The sequence below is a fragment of the Peromyscus eremicus genome, chromosome 2, assembly GCF_949786415.1.
Source record: "Peromyscus eremicus chromosome 2, PerEre_H2_v1, whole genome shotgun sequence".
Classification (NCBI taxonomy): Eukaryota; Metazoa; Chordata; class Mammalia; order Rodentia; family Cricetidae; genus Peromyscus; species Peromyscus eremicus.
The window spans coordinates 122,246,693-122,268,771 of record NC_081417.1 but is presented as its reverse complement, the minus strand read 5'-3'; the positions used below and the strand labels follow the sequence as shown (position 1 = coordinate 122,268,771).

The 22,079-nt window shown below is 52.2% G+C and overlaps 1 protein-coding gene across 7 annotated transcripts in view; it reads right to left on the bottom strand.

Annotated features, from left to right (window-relative positions):
• Positions 1–22,079, bottom strand: part of Lrp8 (LDL receptor related protein 8) — a 72,477-nt gene that overhangs the window by 32,169 nt on the left and 18,229 nt on the right. For all 7 annotated transcript variants that reach the window (XM_059254652.1, XM_059254653.1, XM_059254654.1 and 4 more), the window contains exon 3: positions 7,693–7,815. In XM_059254652.1, the coding sequence (XP_059110635.1) occupies positions 7,693–7,815 (123 nt within the window). The remainder of the gene's footprint in view (positions 1–7,692; positions 7,816–22,079) is intronic.

Genomic DNA, 22,079 nt, shown 5'->3' with positions numbered 1-22,079 from the left:
GGCTGACTCAATCAGGGGCCTAGAGCCCCGGGGTTGAGTCTCAGTTTGGAAGAATGAGAACCCTATTCAGGACTGGGGGCAGCTCTCTCAGCTTCCCCCACTCCACGTGACAGCTGAGGCAGACACATCTTCGACCTTGTTGGTTGGCTCCCTGCTGCCTTCGACAGTGTGCAGGAGTCCCAGCCTCAGGTCTCCAGATTTGTGCCAGGCACAGTGCTAGACATTTCCATTTCATCTTTAGAATAACCCAGCAGGGTGAGGATTAAGTTCCGGCCTCCAGCATGGAAAGTGAGGATGTGGGCTCTGAAGGCTGGCTGCCTGGGTTTGAATCACAGCTCAGTTATTCAGTGGCCACGTGACCTTGGCCTAAAATACCTCTCTTTGTGTCAACAAAGTGTAATGACACTATGACCTGCTGCATACGATTGTTGTAATGACCAGATTAATGTCTGTAAAAACGTTTAGAAGTACATTCATCCTGGGCTCACTACATGTTCCCCATTATTATTATCCACACATAATGGATGAGACTCTGAGTCTTGTTTATCCAGTCAGTGGATAATATTGAGCACTGCTGGGTACGAGACATGATGGTAAGCTCTGAGTTCCAGTCACACACACACACACACACACACACACACACACACACACAGACACTAGAGAATGACATGAAGATGTGGCAGCTGTGCCTGATACCAGAGACTGGGAACAGTTTCGTACGTCCAGAAGGGTGACTCATGTCTCACTCTGATCTCTGATCTTTTTCCTCTCATTTTATTTCTGTGGCTGGAATGAGAGGCCACAGAGATGAATAAAAGTGGGCTGAGACAAGGAAAGGCACAGAAACGTGAGCTGGGGCAGGTGTCTAACCAAGGTCCCCAATGACACATGCTATGCACTGGGGACGAGTACCTTCAGTCCCATGTGGATTCCAAATGCGGGCAGGTTTAGGACACCTGGCATGGAACACCATTCCTGAATCAGGCAGTCCAAAGGGAACAGAGAATTCATAGAGTTCACGCTACACCAACTAACTGTCAGGTAGGGCTCTGGAAAGCACTGCCATTCAGTGAGCTTTTAAAATGGCCACTTTTGGGTGCTGGAGAGATGGCTCAGTGGTTAAAAGCACTGGCTGCTCTCCCAGAGGTCCCGAGTTCAATTCCCAGCACCCACCTGGTGGCTCACACCATCTATAATGGGATCTGATGCCCTCTTCTGGCATGCAGGCATACATACATACAGAGCACTCATACCTAAAAAAAAAAAAAAACACATAAATACATACATAAACGAAATGGCCACTTTTGCCAGGAGGTGGTGGCGCACGCCTTTAATTCCAGCACTTGGGAGGCAGAGGCAGGCAGATCTCTGAGTTTGAGATCAGCCTGGTCTACAGAGCGAGTTCTAGGACAGCCAGGGCTACACAGAGAAAAACCCTATCTCCAAACACTGCTCCCCCCGCCTCCGAAAAAAAAAAAGGCCACTTTGGGCTGTCATGAGGGGTGGTGAAAGGGGACAGGCATCTGAAGATAACTTTTGTCACCAGCACTGGAGAACCTTGAGCACTTCTTGGTACTTCAGAACATGAGGCAGCTGGAGCTGACCAGCTGACTCCCAGAAAGTTCTCTAACCAAGAGGCAGGGCTAAGGGAGGTCTTAGAAGTTCAAGTCCCTGGGCCCCAGGCCATAGTGACTGAATCTAGATGTTGAAAGCCAAGGAATTTGCAGTTTTAAAAAGTTTTATATTTGTCTTCATGTGAATGTGTGTCCACTACGTGTGTGGAGGAGGAAAAGAGGACATCGGATCCCTGGGTGCTGGGACCCAAACTCAGACCCTCTGGGAAAGCAGAAAGCATTCTTAATGGCTGGGCCACTGCTCCAGGCCCTGGGACCTGCATTTTAGTAAGTCCTCTCAACCCAGGCAGTTCCAGGTATCCCTGTGTGAGAACCCCCTGAGTTAACAATCTGCATATTGAAAAGATATAGTACACCTCATCTCTTTGTAATACCATGGCACCCTAAAAGTGATCCAGGCGTTCAAATGTTTGTAAGCCCCTGAGAGAGCAGTGGGGTGGAAAGGCAAGGCAAACACTAAGCACTGACCCGGACTCCGAGAACTAAGCCTCACGGGGGAGTTGAAAGGGCCACAAGCACCTGAGTGGGTCAGTGCTCCAGGCTGAAGAGCTGTTCCCCATTCCACTTTACCTTTAGGAGACAGTTAAGTCATAAGAGCAACGCCCTCACCAGTGCGGTTGATGCCCTCTTATATAAGAAGCTGGAGAATGGATACAAACAAAACGTAGTATGTATACACAATGGGATTGTTTTCAGCCACGAAGAACAAAGTTATGTCATTTGCAGGAAAGTGAATGCAATTGGAGATAATCATATTAAACAAATTAAGCTAGACTCAGAAAGACAAATATTGCATGTCTTCCCTCATTTGTGGTTCTAGTTTTATTTGAATATATAACATTAAGTGTGTGTATACGACATTAAAATAGAAGCAAAATTATTTAGAGGAACAAAGGAGCTAACGGGAGAGGGAAGAATATGCTTAACACGGTATGTACTTGTGTGAAAATGTCCTTGTAGAACCATGTACATGAACATACACAATGAAAATTGTATATAATACAAGTGCTCGAGGTAGACTCCATGCCCTCTCTGTCATGAAGGTCTGAGTGGGAAGGCAGCATCTGTGAGGAATAGACCTCACTGGACTCCAGTCTGTTGGTGCTCTGTGTGTGTAACAGGACTGTATGCACTAGATTTCTGTTATTTACAATTCACCCAGTCCAGTTCATAGCATTTAGCCAGAACCAACTAAGATGCTCATCATCACCCTTACCCTAACCCTGACAAGCAAGAAGGCTGTGAGTCAGATTCCAGGAGCACCATTCTCAAAGGGACTGTGGCAGTAATGTTTCCTAGACTGAGTCCTAAGGTTCAGAGACATCAAGTAACTCACCCAAACATGCACAGCACATCGAAGACAGTCTGGGTTCCTGTGACAAAAGCCCTGTCTTTCCATCAAACCTTTGCATGGCTGAGAGCCAGGCCCAAACTCTCTTCCCCAAAGCCTAGGTGACTGAAACAGCCTTTGGCCAGATGTACCACCTCCAGAGGCCTGGTCCTGCACCCCCCAGTGCGGCAGGCAGCCGATTGAACTTTTAATGAATATTTATACAGTTAACAGCATAACCTTTCAACAAGGACAATGATTAAACAATCTGTCTGCTTCCTTTCTTTATAATTAATAAGGCATTTGCTGTGTCCCTAAATAGGCAGTTCTAATTACAGGCTCTCAAGGACCCAGCAGTGCCTACGACCGGTCCCTTCACCCCTAAAGAGTCAAGGCTCCCAGAATGCCAGGAGGCCAAGGAGATCAAGTTGACAAGCATTCCTTGGAGTGGTATTCCAGGGTCCAGAGAGAGGTAGGTGTGTCAAATGCCTGTCTCTCCTGCACCCTCACTGCCTGTGCCTCTCTTGTGGTTTAGCTCGTCTCCAAAGCTGGGACTCCAGGCTCCAGGTCGGGCCTCTCCACTGAGTACGGCAGGAAGTGCTGATGGCCATCTCCCAGGCAGAGAGGAAAGCCTAGAGAGTGTAAGTTGCTGGCTGTGAGTCTTAGGGAGGCAGCTGAGCTGGACTTCCACCCCAGGCCCGTGTTATACACCACCGCACAGGAGGAGACTGCTGCTTTCCCCAGCATGGCTGGAGAGGTCAGTGAGGTGCTCAGCCAGCTTTGGCTCAGGTAGGCTGAACAACTTGGCTATCTGATGTCTACTGTCAGGACCCTTGAAGCCAAGACCTACAGGCAAGTGGATATAGGGGAAGGAGCCTGGGTTTCAGAGTCAATAGACCTAGGTCCAAATCTCATTTACTAACACTAAGTTCCTTAGGCAAGACATTTATCTTCTATGCTCCCTGGGTCTCCTCTGCTGAAAATGGGGTGGGTAAGTGGTTTGCATGAGGCAGAGTGGGAATCCCTGTACTCAAAAGCCTGGAACACACTGAGCTCAGGAAACAGTTGCTCTTGTCCTATCCCATGTAATGACAATGTAAACGTCTGGTGGGGAGGCTGGTCTCACCCCTGGGAATGCATGGAAGCTCATATGTCTCATTATGACATGGTCCCCATCTCAGCACAGCCTCTCCTTCTGGAACACATGCTCCCAAGGGACACCTCTGGCTTGCTGTCCAAGTGTTCCAGACAGAAGCACAAATCTTCACTGTCAGACAATACTAGTGAGGGGCTTGAAACTCCACCCTGAAGGGACTGAAGGCATTTATTAATTTCCTGAGAATCCTGTCCCAGAAACCCAAATCTACAGGTACTTTTGCCGACTCAGAGGTTACTAAATAAGAAACAAGGAAAATGTCTGTTGTTAGTACCTGGTGGCTGCTCACTGGTTTGCAGTTTTAGAGACTTCACTTTTAGAGAGAAATGGGGATTGCCTGCTCCAAGAGAACTTGAGACTTGGGCAACCACCAATGTCACCTGGCTGGGCCCTGTCATAGGAAGCACACCTCTGCACCCTGTCATCCTGAAGGAGCAGAGTTACAGTAGGCTCCTTCACACCGCATCAGGCAGAATGGGTGATCTCAGATCTCCAGGCCTGTACTTCCTGATCTATAAGAAGCAGGTGAGCAGAAGTGAGCAGTGAGAGCCCCTTCTAGCTGCCAAGATGCAAGGGGGAAAAAATCCACATGCAGTGAGGAGCACCCAGATCTGTAGCTCACTCCCCTTGAACCACTCTCTCCTCTCCCTGCCTGCCCTCTCTCCTCTCCCTGCCTGCCCTCTCTCCTCTCCCTGCCTGCCCTCTCTCCTCTCCCTGCCTGCCCTCTCTCCTCTCCCTGCCTGCCCGCCTGTACCCCTCCCAGCAGATGCCTGAAGGTGGGTCAATCAAGTGAGCTATAATTAGAACCCAAATGATACTTTCATTAGGCAAATGTTCTGGGCTTTCCCATTGTGACTCTGGTTGTATTTGATGAGTACCTATCCCAGGTCCCTGTGCTTCTCTCACACACAACCCCCCTCCCCCTATATTATTTTAATAGTATGACTCTGGTGTCCTGATAGCCTAATAAACTGTAATATTGGGGCAGAGATTTGAGGTCCAAGAACAATAATAAACAACACGGACACTTACTCCAATACTTGTGTTTTCTCAGTGGAGTCGCACACCCATTATAAGGCAAATGCGCCATGCCACTTTACAAAAAGAGAAACCAAGGCTCAGGAAGACTAGGCAACTTACCTGAGGTTTCAAGGCAAAGGACCTGACCCAACTGAATCAGATCCCAAGCCTACTACACTCTTCTGTCTATAATCCTTCTGTTGGGGTGAGGGGTAAGGCTCTATCCTGGGAGCTGGCACAGTCCCAGAAACCTGGTAGGCTATGGAGGTTGCTATGGCAACACCAATTAAATGGACAGCGGGTTGGCTGCTGGGTTTTCATTCAGTTGGGAAGCTGTGAGCAAGACTGCTACCAGTCCTGCTGCCCCCAGTTCTGCCTGGCCTTCAAGGTCCTCTCTGGCTGATTCTTCCAGGCAGCCCTCCCTAGTCACATACACTGTGACCAGTGCTCTGACCAATGCAAAGATTCAGGAAGTAGGGCCCCAGACTTTGCACCCCACTGGACAAGTGCAGAAAGTGGACTACTGAGAATTTAGGAATCTTAAAATGAGGAAATCTATGGGATTCTAGGTTGGGACTCATATTTGGAGGAGCAGTGAGAAAAGGCCTTCACAGCAATTGCCTGGGATAATCCACATGGAGTTGGGCCTCTTCAATCCCAGGTGCTTCCTTGGCTGCTGATCCCATGAATCAGAAAGCCTGAGAAGCCTGTCTTTTGTCACAGGAGAGGCACTTGCTACAAACAGGCTGTATGTCTGTGAGGCAGGTCTACCAAGTTCTTGAGGCCTCTCGCTGCTCAGCTGATAAATAGAAGGGGACCTTGGAGTCAGGAGGAGTGGGGAATGTGGGCCCAGCACAGACCATGAGGTAGGAAGGCAGCGAGCACTGACATTTTGAGGAAGAAAGACAGGGAAATAGGCAGGGTGGGAGAGTACTTGAAGTCACACACCTTTAATCCCAGCACTTGAGATCTCATACCTTTTATCCCAGTATTTGGGAAGCACACACACTTTTAATGGCTGGGCGGAGAAAGGTATATAAGGCATGAGGAGACAGGAACTGAACCTTTACAAGCTGAGGAGTCCTAGAGGTGAGATGTGGCAGTGGCTTGTTCCTTTGTCTCTCTGATCTTTCAGCATTTACCCCGACATCTGACTCCGGGTTTTGTTTTGTTTTTGTTTGTTTTAATTAAAAGACCATTTTAGAATTCGTGTTTTATCTGTAAAAGATCATCTAACATTCGTGCTACAACTCTGTCCCTTCTCAGCTGAGAAGCCATGGTCAACTGGCCAAACCTGGTCCAGTTTCAGTTTCTTTCTCTATTAGGGATCCACCACCCTCTAGACTGGCATGAGGATGCCAGTCACAGGCAAGTGTGGCGGGGCTTTGTTCTTTTGGAAGGGCCGGATAAAGCCCCGGGCTTCCCTCTGCCCACACGCCTCCAGGACAGCATGGAGTGGCATTTGGTGTGGTAAGGAAAGGATGGGGCCTGCAGTAGAACCGGGGAGGGCTTGGCAGCTGCCTAGGAAATGAGGGGCCCTTTGTCTGGGGTGGGGGTCTCTCTTGCTCTCCTTTTCTCTTTCTCTCTTGGAAACTGGTAGCTCTGTTGCTAGGAGACAAGGGAAACCCAGTTATCATCAGCGGCAGCCTTAGATGGGACTCTGGCCTCTATTGTCCCTGCCTTTACCTCTGGGGCAAATGTTAGCCCCAGAGAGGGGCTTCTGGATCCCCCCTTGAGCCCCACCATTCTCCACGTGCTTCCCCCAGCCTTTTGTCTCAGGCTCGCGCTGCTGATGCCTCTGGACCGCTGGGTCCCCTCCCCTCCCCTCCCCATCTCCTTTTTAATTTAACAAATGTCACAGAACGACCTGCCAGGTCTAAGTTTGCTTTGAGGATTAGAGTCTAGAGAAGAAATCATGGAGAGACAAGGCTCTGGGTGTGGAAGGCAGTCCTGGAGCACCAGCTCTGCCGCCTCAGCCCTGGTTCCTTCTGTCAGCATCCAGCTCGCCATGAAGAACAAGCCTCCTGTACACAGCTCAGCCAAGACAGAGGAGAGAGCTGGGCCCTCGAAGTCCTGGCTGGGTGGCCATGGACAAATCACTCCAACTCTGAGTGTCTGTGTGCCCCTTTTGACAATTCAGGAAGTGGTAACCTGCCTCTAGAGGCTGCTCTCAAGATGAAAGGATGGCTGTATTATACAAAGAGCTTAGCGAGGTGTGGCCCCAGTAAATGATTAACAAGCACCAGCTGCCGTCACTGCCGCTGGAATGACAATTAAGATCCTCGAGAACGAGAGCAGCGGGCCTGGAAGATGAGCCATGGCTACTTCTGAGCAGTATTTGGGGGCCGATTCTAGCTCCTGGTGCTACAGGAACAGAGTCAAACCTACAGGGGAGCCGAGATACTAAGCACCTAAACACCCGACTGCTTACCAGGAGCCTCCCACTCCCCAGAGGGCCTGGCACCGAGCATCCTCTGACTGTCTCACATGAACCTGACACTTGCCAACACGGAAATGCTGATGAGGAAACTGAGGTCCAGGGCAAGACTCACAACAAGTGGCCTTGGATTCATCAGATCCGTCAGGACACTCCTCCTCGCCATCACACTTCCAGCGCTCTGGGATGCAGTGGCCATTATCACAGGTAAAGTCACTGTCTGCGCAGGTCCTCTTGGCTGTGGGACAAAGAGAAGAAAGAGCTAAGGATCTGTTGAGCACAGAATGCTTTTCTAAGACAGAGTCAGGCAGCAAACAGGTAGCCGGCTTGTGCTCAGCCTAAAAAGTGTACCCCCAAACCTCCTTACAGGGTCTGTAAGTAGGGAGCTCAAGTCCAGCAAGGCTGGCAACCACCACTTCTCACCACACCACTTCTCAACTCCTCCATTCAGGCAGTTCTCAGTCTCTTCACCTGCCTATCCCACCACACAACCAGGCCCCTTGGAAAAGCACCTGGGAGCTTGTGATCATGAACCCTAGAGGTAGACGATGATTTTGTGACAATGGACAAGGAAACTAGCCAAGACGGAGCACTCATTGGTCAAGACACCCACAAGGGCCCCTGTCCTAGAGCTCTGCAGGAAGACTCCTCCCATCCGTCGTCAGGGTTTTGGAACACGCTGGGCCTTCTGCCATCGGTGTGAATTTGAGGACATTATGAACATCTGAATTCCCTCCTCTTGACTATCGACTAGGAGAACACAAAAGGCTGAAGATGAGCAAGAAGTTAATGTCTGAGGACATGCCATCGGGCCCTGCACATGGCGGGTGCTTGCTGTCAGTATGGCTACTGCTGTTTGTCTGGATAGTGATTAGAAGGGAAAGCAATGGGGTGCTATGTGCTCTTACAAGCTGAGATCTCATGGCTCATGGCCGAGTGGGAGCAAGGATATGAATACCAGATCCAGCCCCAAACTATTTTGCTGCCCCGTGAGCCTAGTTCTGAGAGAAACTGGAGTTTAGGGGTCAGAGTAGAGAAGAAGGCCCATGTCCCAAGGTTGCTCTAACATTATTTCTGTGCTGTCCTGGTGCCTGGCACTGACCATATCTTCAGACAAGGGCAGAACAAGGCAGCTGTCCCAACAGGGAACCTGCAGATGAGCCTGGCTGCCTGCCCACCCTGGAAAGTGTGGAGGACAGGTGTGAGGACTTGGCCTTGGGCTCCGGCACCCTCCATGTACTCCAGGGCCTCAGAGTCAGGGACTTCTCAACATCACCTGCATTCAGCTTCCATGAGCCCTACCCAGGCTGGGATTGAGGGTTCAGGAGTGATGTCACAGGGAGCCAGTGGGCTGAATTTGTGTCTTGGTTGTTGTGCTTTGCCGTGTACTCTCAAGGGAGAGACTTTCCCTTCTCTGCCTTTGGTTTCTTCGTAGGGAAAGGGAAAGGGATTTGATAAGACACAATCTTTTTTTTATTTTAATTTTACTTTATGTGCACAGGTGTTTTGCCTGCATGTATGTCTGTGTGAGGGTGTCGGATCCCCTGGAACTGAAGTTACGGACAGTTGTGAGCTGTCATGTGGGTGCTGGGAATTGAACCTGAGTCCTCTGGAAGAGCAGCCAGTGCTCTTAGCTGCTGAGCCATCTCGCCAGCCCCCAAGACACAATCTTTTGGGCATAGTAGGTAGTCTCACAGGTCAAGAAGTCCTAGAACTGGCAGGGATAGTGTCCTTAGGGAGTCTGGGCCCTGGGAGTCCTCTGCCTGAATGACGGTAGGACTAAATGTGATGTTAGGGCCATCTGGATACTGCCCCTCTCTAGGGGCTGACAAGTTTCCCTCCTTTTTCTTCCCTCTCCAACTTCCCAGTTGGCCCCACCCTGATTACTATTGGTCCTTAGGTACTGTTAATATCATCACTGCTCAGGCCGTCGTCTGAAAACCCTGTCTCTAAACACCGCTTTTCCATTATAAGCTTGGATGTTTCTTTCTCCAAGAAGCCTTCCCGTCACCTCCAGTCTTTGTCAAGGACCTCCTCTGAGTTGCCTAATCCTCTAAATGATCGTCTGTAGCCTGGTAAACTTGGTACAGATGGTAGATATTTGGGGCTCTAGGCTGCAGAGGCTCTGTTCCGCACTGTAGTTTTGCTATTGTGGACAGACAGAAAGCAGGTGGGTGAACAGGGCTGTGTTTCTGTACAAGTTTGTTTTCAGAGCAGCAACAGGCTGGTTTTGGCCTGTGCCCTTAAATCTGATGTCCTCCGCTCTGTGTCATCACTGAGTCTGTGGTCTGGTGCGGCTTGCTTTTCTCCAGTCCCTCCACAACAGGTACCATGTCAGATTCCACACAGGACCCAACTCAGGGCAGACCCCAGGAGGACAGCAAGCCCATTCCTGGCCTCTCTGCTCTTACACATCCAGGGCAGGGCTCCTTCCCCTTGGGAAGCACAGTCCATGGCCTAAGGGTTTGTTTGTTTGGTTTGGTTTTGGTTTTCCCATCTTGTGGTCCTCCAGCTGCCTAGCAGGGTTTGGGGGGGTGGGAACCTGACTGGCTTCTTTGACTCCACTCCATGTCTGCTTTGCTTTTCCATGGCATCCTTATAGTGCATCTGTATTCTGAGGAGTTTTCTTTATGCCTTCCTAAGATAGATACCTCTTTTTCTTTCTATCTTTCTTTTTTTTGGTTTTTTGAGACAGGGTTTCTCTGTGTAGTTTTGGTGCCTGTCCTAAATCTCGCTCTGTAGACCAGGCTGGCCTCGAACTCACAGAGATCTGCCTGGCTCTGCCTCCCGAGTGCTGGGATTAAAGGTGTGCGCCACCACCGCACGGCAGATGCCTCTTTTTTATTTTTCCAGTTCTCTGTCTCTGCCGGATGTTTTACTCAGGAAACCCTAGGACCAACAGTCTGATATTTCCTCACTTAACACAGGCAGAGTCCCAGGCAAAGCTGTTAAGGTATATGCCCAAGGTCACGTTAAGTGAGAGAAGATCTGAACCTGTCAAGTTAAAAAACCCTGCTCTTCCAACCAGCACAATCCCCAAACAGTGGCACATGTGTCAGAAAAGCCCCCACATAAGTTAAGGAGCCAGTGAAAGCCCCAGTATCCGATAAACCTCTCCCCTGGGATGCAGAGAGCAGGGCATCCAGTCCAAAGAGCTCAAACAAGGGAGCAGGCCTGCCAAAGACGAGACAGCTTGCATAAGGTGATGCAGGGACTCTGTCACTAGGCATAGGCCAGCCAGATACCATCCCAGGACCCTTTCTTCCAGGGCATTCTGGGAGTGTAGGCGAGAGCTTGGTCTCTCCCTGTATGCCAAGCCATGGCAGACACTGGGCATGGAAGCTAAATGTTAGAAATGACAGCTTCAGAGATGGCTAGCCCATGGCAGACTGAGGAACAGACTGTTTCAGTGTCTCGGCCAGTTTGATCCTTTCCACCCAGATCTAACCTTGTACCTTTCACTCCAAGTCCCAGGAACACTCACAGCTATCCTGGTAGCTGCTGTTAATCCCCTTTACAGAGGAAACTGAGGCTCTAAAGAGGTGAGTGGGTAGGGGCAGAAGAAGGACTTCAGGGGTCCGTGTTGCAGCTGCCAGAGGTAAGTAAATCCCTTTCCACTAAGGCTTGCAGCCACCAGGGTATTGGCAGGTAAAGAGTAAAGACTCCTGAGACAGATGCCCCCCAAACCTCGGGGACCTTGTTGCAAGGACCGCCAAGCACAGAGGTTCTTGCCCAAAGGTATACCCTTTCTGTGTGCCCCAAAGTGTATAGCAGAAACCTGGCCTATGGTGATCTGTGCTTGAGTAGTATACCCTGGAGAAACTGAGACAGCATGATAACTTTCAGGTTTGAGACTAGACTAAACCAGTTTGAAGGCTCTTTCTCTGTGGGTCCTCTGAGATCACATAGAAGGATCTGGCACGGGAGTTTAAGAAGAATCCTGGCATGGCCACCTCTTCACTAGGTGACTGAAGTCAGTAGGGAGGTGGCTGTCTTGTGTAGCACTGCCCCAGGACAAAAGGCAAAAGAGCTCAGTGAATAAGCTCAGCATCCTCGGGTCCCTCCAATGTAGCCAGGCTAGCTGGGCTCTGACACAGAAGAGGCCAAGCAGTCAGTCAGGGCCATCACTGCAGGCCATGCCAGACCCTACTCTCCTGGCCTTGGCTTTGGTTCCCAGGGCAATTCCCCAGCTGGGCTCCAGGCTGTGGTTCCCTGTTTCCAGGGATTTATGTCCCTCTGTGCCAGTCTGCCCCTTGGACAATGCCCACCTCTGTGAGTCCCTGTACTCCACACTGCAGGAGTGATACACAGTCATCCAGGGTCTGCGACATCATAATCTGGTGCCATGGCAACAGATGGACTGCTACAAAGGACTTGGGATTCCACAGGGTGGTGAGGAGGGGCCTACCCCAAGGAAGAGCAGAGGACAGTGGGAAATCGGGGACAAAGGAAGTGAGCACTACTGCTATTTATAATAGCACAAGCAAAAGAAAGCATCCGACAGTTCTGGTCAAAGGGACTCTTCTGTCACTTGTGGCTGTGTGACCTTATTCAAGATACACTACTTCTCTGAGCTTCACAAAACACAGGGTTGCTACGAGGAACACATGGGATAGGGGGTTCTAGGGATTTGTGAACTAAGAAACAAAAGGAGACGCGGTTGAGGAGCGTAAAGTCACAGCCCCGGCCCCAGCTAAAGGGTATGTGATGCGGGGTTGTCAGTCAACACATCTGGGTAGTGCTTCTCCTCAGGAGACGGGGGTGTGGTGCCGATTGGTCCTTCAGCAGCTCTCGGCCCCTGTATGATCTTGTAAATTATTATGATCACTCACCACTCCCACTCACCACCCCCAGAGGCGTCCTTCCCAAAACAATACATATCCTCAAGCTGTGGATCCCACCCACACACTCCTGTGCACAGATGTGGCTTCAATAATCCAGCTGCTGCTCGTGGCCAAGAGAATGTCCCACCAACCAGAGTTCCCAGATGAGCGACAACCCAAGGTCACAGCATGTGCCCGTTGAAAGGCTGCCCTTGAGCTCAGGTATTGATATCTGGGCCAACTGTGGCCAAGAAGCCTGAGAGGCCTCTCTAGGCCACTGGAGGAAGACTGTGCCCAAAGGAGGAGGTGCCTATTGTGAGGATGGGTGGTAGTGGGGAATGGCATTCTGGGAAGGGCTAACAGGCTGGACTGGAGGAATCAGCACAGTCTGTAAGGGACTGGGTGGGTGGCTGAGGAGGGCAGCAAGGATCACAGAGCCTGTGAGCTCTTCCAGGCTAGCAGCCAGCTTGCTCTGCCTGGCATCAAACTGCCCTTTGGAGGCCCGGTTTGATCTTGCTTTCCTTGAGCTCATCCAGGGACCCACTCAGTGCCTGGCTAAGCACAGAACTGCTTATTCAGCAGCCAGTGAGACCCATGGCTCTGTTTGCTTTGTGATTTGGTAAGGCTATGCAATATGGACCAGTGGCCCCTAGCAGAGGAAGAGTCAGAAAATAGGCAGAGAGCCTGGGTGGCCATCTGCCCATATCTTTAAGATATACTTTCCCCCACGGAGAATCATGATGCAGTGTCTGCAGCAGATACCTAATTGCCTGTTTCTCCCAGTGAGCCACATCCGGGAAACACTATGCGATGCAAGCTCTCGATCCTGTAAGATGAGGTCCTTGGAAGAAAGTCTGGCCACAGGTACCCAGCAGAGAACAGTAGTCATCTCACTGTGGCCTCTCCTACAAGACCATGAATAACAGGTGTTCACAGAGCGGCCCAGATGAGCTCAAGGGGTTCTCACTGGAGAGACATAAGTCCTCAGATCAGGGACTGAGGCCAGCCGCCTGGGCCAGGGAGATGAGAGATGCCAGGGATGCAGACCCTGTCTTCCCTCTGGTCTCCTGAGCTCAAGAGAGAGACAGCAGAGACCAGTAAGGGGGAGTCCAGCTCAGCACTGCCACTGAGTGACCTGGGTGCCCGCGGAGGGAAGGACAAACCAAAGACTTAAAGCTTCCATCTCAGGACCTGCCCAGAGCGACTCAGCTGCTTCTACTTCCTCTCTCAGGCCTAGGCCAGCACCGGGTGGCCTGGCTTTGCCTGCAGCCAGCCCTAAGGCAGCTGGGCCACTTGTACCCTGTTCGGGGAGATGAAAGGGCTGCTCCCCACACGGTTACCCTTCTGCAGAGCTTGCCAGGCCCTGGGGTTGCCAAGACAACTGCTGCCAGCAGAATGGAGATCCGGGGTGGGGGCAGGGGGCGTGCCAGCCCGCCCCTGGCCTACTAACCTGGCAGGCAGATTTAAATGACAGCCCAGGAAGCTACTATTAAACTGTCACCCCAGTCAACAGGACGACAGACTGAGAGTGTTCTCTGGCTGAAGCCACAACACAGCGGGAGCGCGAGGGGGAGGAGACAGTGGCCTGGAGCAGCCTGCAGCCCTCCAGGAGGCCCGGCCTGCAGGCTTGTCCACCCACTGCCAGAAACACCCTCGCAGGCTAGGGGGGCTCCTGGCATGGAGCTGCCACACAGCGCAGGGCCTGGCAAGTGTTATTCTTCACACTTAAGCAGAGAAACCTTTTTCCCAAGTGAAACCCCAACACAGAAAATAGGTAAAAATGGAGCTGCGGTGTGAAACAGGGCAAAATGTGGGGAATCCCGCTGTTCCCCCTCAACAGTCCCGCAGGAACCTTCAGGAAATGCTGGGACGTGGGAGCTACTGTGTGGTTCAGCAGCTCTGGGTTCAGATCCTTACCCCTCCTCAGGCCTGCGATGTTCTCGTGAGCCCCGAGTTTAAAGATCCCACGGGCCTGACATTTCAAACAGCTTCCCTGTGTCTCAGGCACTAACTCTCCGAGGATTCCCAGTTTTAGTGCCTCGGCCTGACTCGCACACCCTAACCCCCTAGGACTCTAACGGTCACTGCCAGTCAGAGGGTCAGGAAACGGTGGACGGCATTGACGGCAGCCCTGTTTCCCTGGGTCCAGGCAGCACACTCTGACAAACCACAACTCCAGGCTCTCGGTGGTACTGCAGACTCTCTGGAGTCCTAACACACATCAAGAGTGGCATGTAGGCTCAAGCCCTGGGCTCTGTGCTGCCTAGCTGGCCGCAGGGCTCAGGCCACCACTATCCATCAGCAGGTGACATTCAAGACATGAGTCCTTTTTCCTCCCACCTGGGAAGAATGAAGAAGACTCCACAGTTGCTGAGGAGGCCAGAGATAAGTGGAGAGATCCTCTCATGGTGGGGATCACTTATGTGACGACCTCTTTGCTGTTAAGTTGGGAAAAGTGTCCCCTCTCCTGCCCAGTTCACTACAGATTACACATTCTACCCAGGGCACATCAGGAGTCAAACAAAATGTCCCCAAACAAGGAGGCAACAAAATGAGGGAGGGAGGGGCCGGGAGGCCATGTGGGAGACACCTGCAAGGACACCCTCATGGGGGGTAGGGGTGGAACTGGGCCTGGAGTGTCAAGATTGCCTAGTGACCTGTGGCTGTGGCAGACATCACCAATGTTACTCCATGAGCATCTGGTATCACTGTCTCCCAATAAAGAGATGGGTCTTCCTGCCATCCTCTTAGAGGAAGGTACCATCACCAGGCGATAGGAGAGAGTCCCAGAGAGAGACTTGAACAAAACATCAGTCAGCAGGGTCTGAGCCAAGACATGAGGCCATACCTCTCTCCCTGACCAGGCTCTTTCCTCAGTATCCTCAGCCTAGGGACTCCCTCAGAGAATCTCTAGCCCCACATCCCTAACTAGCAAGGTGGACTCTTCTACTCTGGGTCTTAGTTTCCTCATCGGAATCAACTTTTAAGGACTCTGTGACTTCAAGACTTTCTGTGCTCCAAGGCCTTCCAAAAGGGTCACCCAGGGCTTCCCTCCTTTCAGATCCAGTACATCCCAGTTGCTCTCGGACACTTGGTCTGGCTGTCACCAGGGAGGTCCAAGCTCTCTCTAGGGTATGTGGGACTCCCAGTCGCCACAGGAAAGATGAGCAGCTCTGAGGGTAGACAACAAAGGCATCTTCTTGTCCCAGTGATTTGTAGAAGCAGGCAGTATTGAGCCAGTGACAGCTGGGGGTGGGGGAAGGGTACGCAGGAGAGCAGTGGATAGGATGGGATCAGCAGGGGTCTTGGGCTGGTGCCTGCCCAGGACCCAAACCCAATGTCTGCATGGTGCTTGGAGACACAGGTGTACACCTCAGGAACACCATCTCCTAAGGAGCAGATCAGCCCCATCCTGGAATGTGGACTGCCCGCTTGGCACTAGGATTCTAGGTCCCAGGGAAACAGAAGAAAACTCTAGGCATCCTCAAAGTAGAAGCTTCCAGAGAGCCGGAGGCAAGGTTGGGAAATCCTTTTAGACCAGGGATTCCAGCCCAGGGTCCTGCCTGGCTCCAGCTTCACAATCCCCAATGGGGCAGAGGATACCTGACTTGCCTTAGCCTCCTCTAACCAGGAACCTTCCTACCTAAGCCCAGATAAGCCACCTGAAAGCCACACACACACACACACACACACACACACACACACACACACACACACGTGCACACACACTCTGTTCAGGCCTGCCAAGGTCCCTTCATTTGGGTACCTGTTCTTCCTGCCATAGGCCTCCTGGTGGGGGGAGGGGCGGCTCTTCTGCAGTCCAGAGGATCTAGACTGCATTCTAGTCTTACTCTGCCAATATGCTGAGGGATCCTTGAGCAGGCTTCTTTAGGCTCAAGGCCCTACCAGCTGCCAGCGGAAAGCCCAGCGTTCCCAGAGCAGAACTCGGCAGCCAGTGTCAAGGAAGCCGGGCTACAGGAGCCCAAGGATCCCTGGTGCAAAGGAGTACAGGATGGGGTGACTAACCTCTCCCACAGGAGGTCACCCCTAGGCAGCGGCTGCTCGTGCTGGGAAGAGGCGTTGAGTAGAAGACACATGTTTCACCCATCAGCCCAGTAGCTGGAGCATTCCTGTGAGCCCAGGGGCTCATTCAACAGCAACATGTGTTCCTGGGAAATCTGCTTCCTGATGCTGGGCCTGCTGCCTCTGTGAGTGGACCTCTGTGCTGGGCTCTCACTTCTTGCTAGCACGTCTAGGGCAGGCAGGACCCAGGAGCCTGTCACCCCCACATGACACTAGCCATCTAAGAAGTCTCTGCTCATCTGGGTGCCCCGTTTAAGGTATGGCTCTGAGAAATTGGAGGGCCCTGTGGTAGGGATGCTACTGGCTGAGAGAGAGAAAGGGGGGGGGGAGAGACAGACAGACAGAGACAGAAAGAATCAGAGACAGACAGACAGACAGACAGAGACAGACAGAGAGTTCATGCCACTAGGGATGTGTGGAGGTCTGAGGACTATTTACAGGAGCCAGTTCCCTCCGTGTACCATATGGGTCCTGGGCATTGAACTCAGATCATTAGGCCTGATGGCAAGTACCCTTTCTGACTGAGTCTTCTTGCTGGCCCCTACTGGCTTATATTCTACTGAGGATAGGGTTAATAAACATTGGGCTATCTCCAGCCCCAGCCTGCAGGATCCTGGCTGTGCTCTGTGACTTGATCTCCTGTCAGTGGTGGATGGACTGGACAAGATGAGCTTTAAGCTCCCTAACTTTTAGATGCAATGTTACGTACCACCAGGTCTAGGGCAAGGCAGGCAGAAGGAGGAGACTGGCTTGGTACTCAGGTCCTCACTGTCTACACTGCTTTGGCTCAAGATATTGGGAGGTGGGTATAATCAGAAAGACTTTCTTTCCCTGCCTGTCCTGCTGACTCTTAAGACGATCAAGGGACGGTTCAGAGGCCCCAGGAAGTCTTCCATTACCCTGATTTCTGGCCACCTGCTTCCTTCAATCCTCAACAGTCGCAGTCAACCAGAGCCTTCTCACCAGCAACCCTACATAAGCACTCCACTAGGCCGCTCCTCCTCTCTCCCTGGTGAGCCTCTGACTGTGTTACAGCCAGCAACCATTAGTGTGATGGTGTCTGGCAGTGCCCCCACCCGACAAACCAGTGGATCCCTGGCCTAGAGTGCCACTCCTCAGGAGGTGTTTAATCTCCCACCCCCAGCCTCAGCAGTTGGGATAGGCCAGCTCCAAGGAATGCAGTGGAAGACCTGTCATGCAGTGACACATAGCTATCAACCTGTCAGCCGCTGCACAGCTTCCACCCTGGAAAGACGAAGGACCTCTACCAGACAGGACCAGCCTGGGTACCAGACAGGACCACCCTGGGTGAGTCATCGCAGAGGCTCAGCCCAGGCTGATACAGGGCTCACCATCTTCCCCAGCTGGGACCAGGGGATGCACACCCTCATCACTCTGATGCAGTGGAAAAGCTCTTCATGGACTTCCCTGGGAAATCCACAAAGCCAAGCCTGGGCTGAGGCAATCCTGGGCACTATTCCAGGTTGCACCTTGCACCTGGCTTCTGGGGGTACACTGGACAAACCCCTTACCCTCCTGCGGTTCAGTCTCCTCCTCCTAAGAGAAAAGAGGCAGTGTGTCCATGAGCCCAATTTAAGGGCCTGCTTCAGGTGCCTAGAGATGAGACTGGAAGGGACAGGTGGGGGTGCTCTCCAGCTGTGAGGCCAGCATGTCAGCATGAGCTTCCAGAAGGAAGGGCAGGTGTTTGTTAGGGTGGCCAGGTCAGCTGAGCCCAGTGTTCAGGTAGGTGCCCAAAGGATGGAGCCATGGGCCCTGAAGGCAGGGACAACTGAGGAACTCAGCTGGGAGCTGGGGACCATAGGGGGGTTGTTTAGGGGACATGGAGACTGAGTGGGACACTCAGCGAGCTCGAAGGAAATACATCGAGGCAGACCTTCCTACACAGTTAATGCCAAGCTGAGGGAACAAAGACCCCAGAGGAATTGCCACAACTCACAGTGAGACAAGACAAGGTCTTGATTAGAAGCAAGGGTGGTGGGCTGGGCATGATGGCATACGCCTTTAATCACAGCCCTCAGGAGACAGGTGGGTGGATCTCAAAGCCAGCCAGGGCTACGTAGTAAAACTCCTGTCTTTTTTTTTTAAGCAATAGCAGCGGAGGACACTCACTTCCCCTCTCTGGACCAGCTTTAGGACATGGACACTGAGCCAGGCAGTCTCCAAAGCCTCCCTTCTGCAAACAAGCGCAGCATCAGAGAGGAAGGAGCAGGAGAGGGGAGGAAGACTTCAGGTGCACCTCGGAGAAGGGGTGACCTGGGTCGGGACAGACCTCTCACTGAGGTCCCACATACACGTTGGCAAATCGCAGGCCTCTTGTGTCCAGTCCGGCTCTCCAGCCACAGCTGTGAGGCCACCGTGGCTCAGACAAGGTCCCAGGAGGGGCTGTACAATTACAGTCAGTTTCCCTGCCTAGAACACAGGGCTAACAATTCGGGGTGGCGAGACTCCAGGGAGATAAGAACGTTGACATCATGTAGTGGACCAGACAGTCCCACCAAGACTTTTCCCCGTCACTGCTTTCCTGGGGGGACTGCAGGGAGAGCCGGGCTGCCTTCCCTTTGGAATGGCTGAGGGCTCAGGTCCCATGAGGTGCTAGACGGAGTCCAGGCCACGTGGGACACTACAGTCCAGCAGGACAACCTGGAACTTGGGCTTTGGAGGCTACCTGGCCCAATCCTCAACTTTATGAACATGGAAATGATGCCAGAGAAGCTGGGGCCGACCTGAAGTGGCATTCCCCAGGCAAACCAGCAAAGCAATTTCTCCTTCACGAGACCCAACACGACAGAACTAACTGCAGCTGAAGAGATCCATCAGGACGGTGTGGGGAGACGGCTCAGCGGGTAAAGTGTCCGCTGTGCAAGCCCGAGGACCTGACCTTGTGCCCCTAGCACCCACATTAAAAAAAGTCAGAACTCTGAGAGAAGGGAAGGGGAGACGGGTAGAACCCCAGAACTCTCTGGCCAGCCAGTCTAGCCAAACAGGGAACTCTGGGTTCAGTGCCATCCAGTGAGAGACCTGTGCACATACGTGCACATGTTCCCTCTCCTCACCCTCCTCTCCTCTCTCTCTCTCTCTCTCCTATGTGTCTCAGTCTCTGTCTTTCTGTCTCTGTCTCTCTGTCTGTCTCTGTCTCTGTCTCTGTCTCTGTCTCTCTCTCTCTCTCTCTCTCTCTCTCTCTCTCTCTCTCTCTCACACACACACACACACACACACACACACACACACACACACACACAAGAGCCACAGGACCACAGATCCAACTCTCCATATCTCAAGACACAAAATTACACTACTGAGGAGGCCCACTGGGCCACTAGTCACAGAGACTTTCCAATGCAGCCATCAGAGACGCTGACTGGCAAACTGCAGGACCCCAGAAACTCCTGTCATGGGATCTAACGCAGGTGCCAGAAGTCAGCAGGCATTGCCACCCCTCCCCCACCACAGGCACAGGAATCCCATTCCCACTGCTGACATCTGGCCAGTCTGTGCAGGCAAGAGGCTGAATGCTGTCCCTCCTGAACAGGGAGGGAAATAAGTTCTCAACGGGAGACCCCCACTTTGTACAAATGGATTCTTCACCCTCCTTGTTCTTTGGCTCTGGTCAGAAAGATTCTCAGGGAAGTGGCAAGGAGCCAAGAGCTGCCACAAAATGACTTTAACCATCAGACAGGCTCGTAATAGGTTTCGGTGGGAAAAAGGCAGGAGCAGGCGATTCATTCCAACTTGCTATGCGATAAAGAAAATTAAGGCATAATACCAAGGAAGCAGTGGCTCTGTTAACCTGTGTGGAATACCAATGACTTCAAGCTTCTCAAAATTGCTAGAAATAAAAAGAAAACCCAAAGGAGTGTGATTGTGGCCCAAGGCTCATCTGGATTAGGCTGTTCGTTTGCCCTGGCACCCTAATGATGGGAATGAGGGAAAATTCCCTGTTACCTGGGAGACAGCTAGGCCAAAACAGGGGGTGGGGTAGGGTGGGGAGGCAGGCCCACGCGTAGCCACCGGTCTGCTTGGCAAGAGCTCAGGGTAGAGGGGATCCCCAGGTTCACTCCAGGAGAGCTGGGTGCAGAGAGTGCCATGGCCTCCCTTGTCCTGCCCTCTGTGGTCCTCACCTTCAGTCCCACGTGGAGCATCTGGAAGGACCAGCTTCACTCAACTCCTGTGTCAACAAGAGAGTATGTGCCAGGCACCTGCCAGGTACTGATGAAGCCCACAGTTAGGGAAGACTTCGGGGGGCCTTGCCTCAGAGCACTGGTCCTGGGGGACGGCCCACCCATTCATCTGAAGACAGCCAGAGGGCAAGGAACAGAGGTAAAGTTAGTGACCAGGGCTACAGCCCAGGGTTCTGCAAGAGCTGAGCGAGACACAGGCTGAGGAAGGGAGGAGAGGCAAGCAGGCGGGCCAGATGCCCGGCACAGCCTCCCTGTGAGTGCCCGGCACAGACTCCCTGTGAGTGCCCGGAACAGCCTCCCCGTGAGTGCCCCGCACAGCCTCCCTGCTCACAGACCTTCTGGACCACACCTCAGTTACGCTACCCTCTCTCGGTGACGCCCTGGGCCAGCACATTCCCCCGGTAAAATGGCCACGGGGCTTGCATGGAGGTGAAGCAGTCTACCCTACAAGCACCGTCTGTCACTCCAGAACAAATTCATTCCCCTTGGTCTTCCTTTCAAGTGACCAGTTCCTCCTGGCACAGAAGTTTGAGAGAGTCTAGTCTACTGCCTATTGTGGTTTTCCTCCTGCCAGGAGCAGGTTAAGGGACCCAGGGCTTAAATCCTGTCTGTCCCTTACTGGCTGTGTGGCCTCGGGCAGGTTACTTGGCGTGGTATATATCATTTACTCTTAGATGAGGAACATGGGCTGAGACTTGGTCCTGACAATGGAGTGGTGGCCACCTCATTGCTCCTTAAGGTGTACAGAGCCTGTTACATACAGTTCCTTACTTAGTTTGGTGCTCAGAATTGAACCTAAGGCCTCCTGTGTGCTAGGTAAGTGCTTTACCACTGAGCTACATTATTTATTTGTCTATTTATTTTGGAGACAGGGTAGCAGGTCATGTTGTTGCTCAGGCTGGCCTTAACTTACCATGTAGCCAAGGATAATCCTGAATTTCTGATCCTCCACTACCATGACTGGTTTATGCAATGCTGGGGGTTGAACCACGGGCCTTGTGTGTGCTAGGCAAACACTCTTCTAACTGAACCACCTCTCCAGTCCTTCCTTAATTCTTACAACTATCCTATGAAGTTTAGAGTGGGACAAAATGGGCCTGGGTCACACAGCAAACGAGTGGACCTGCTAGGTCCAGTGTTCTCCAGCAGCTCAAGGGGCCTCCTCTAGGGAACACAGGACTGCAGTGGGAGCGCTGAACTTGATCCTGGTCAGTCCTGAGAAGTCAGAGTGGTACTCGGAGGAACCTCTCTGAAGCACCATGAAAATCTGACAGCATAAAAGATGCCTAAGGCACAAACTGCTGGCCAGGGCAATAGCCTAGTGGAGCAGAAAAAGCGTCACACAGGGAGCCCAGGGATTGGGCTCCGGTCCTGTCCCTCCACCCTGGCTCTGCATG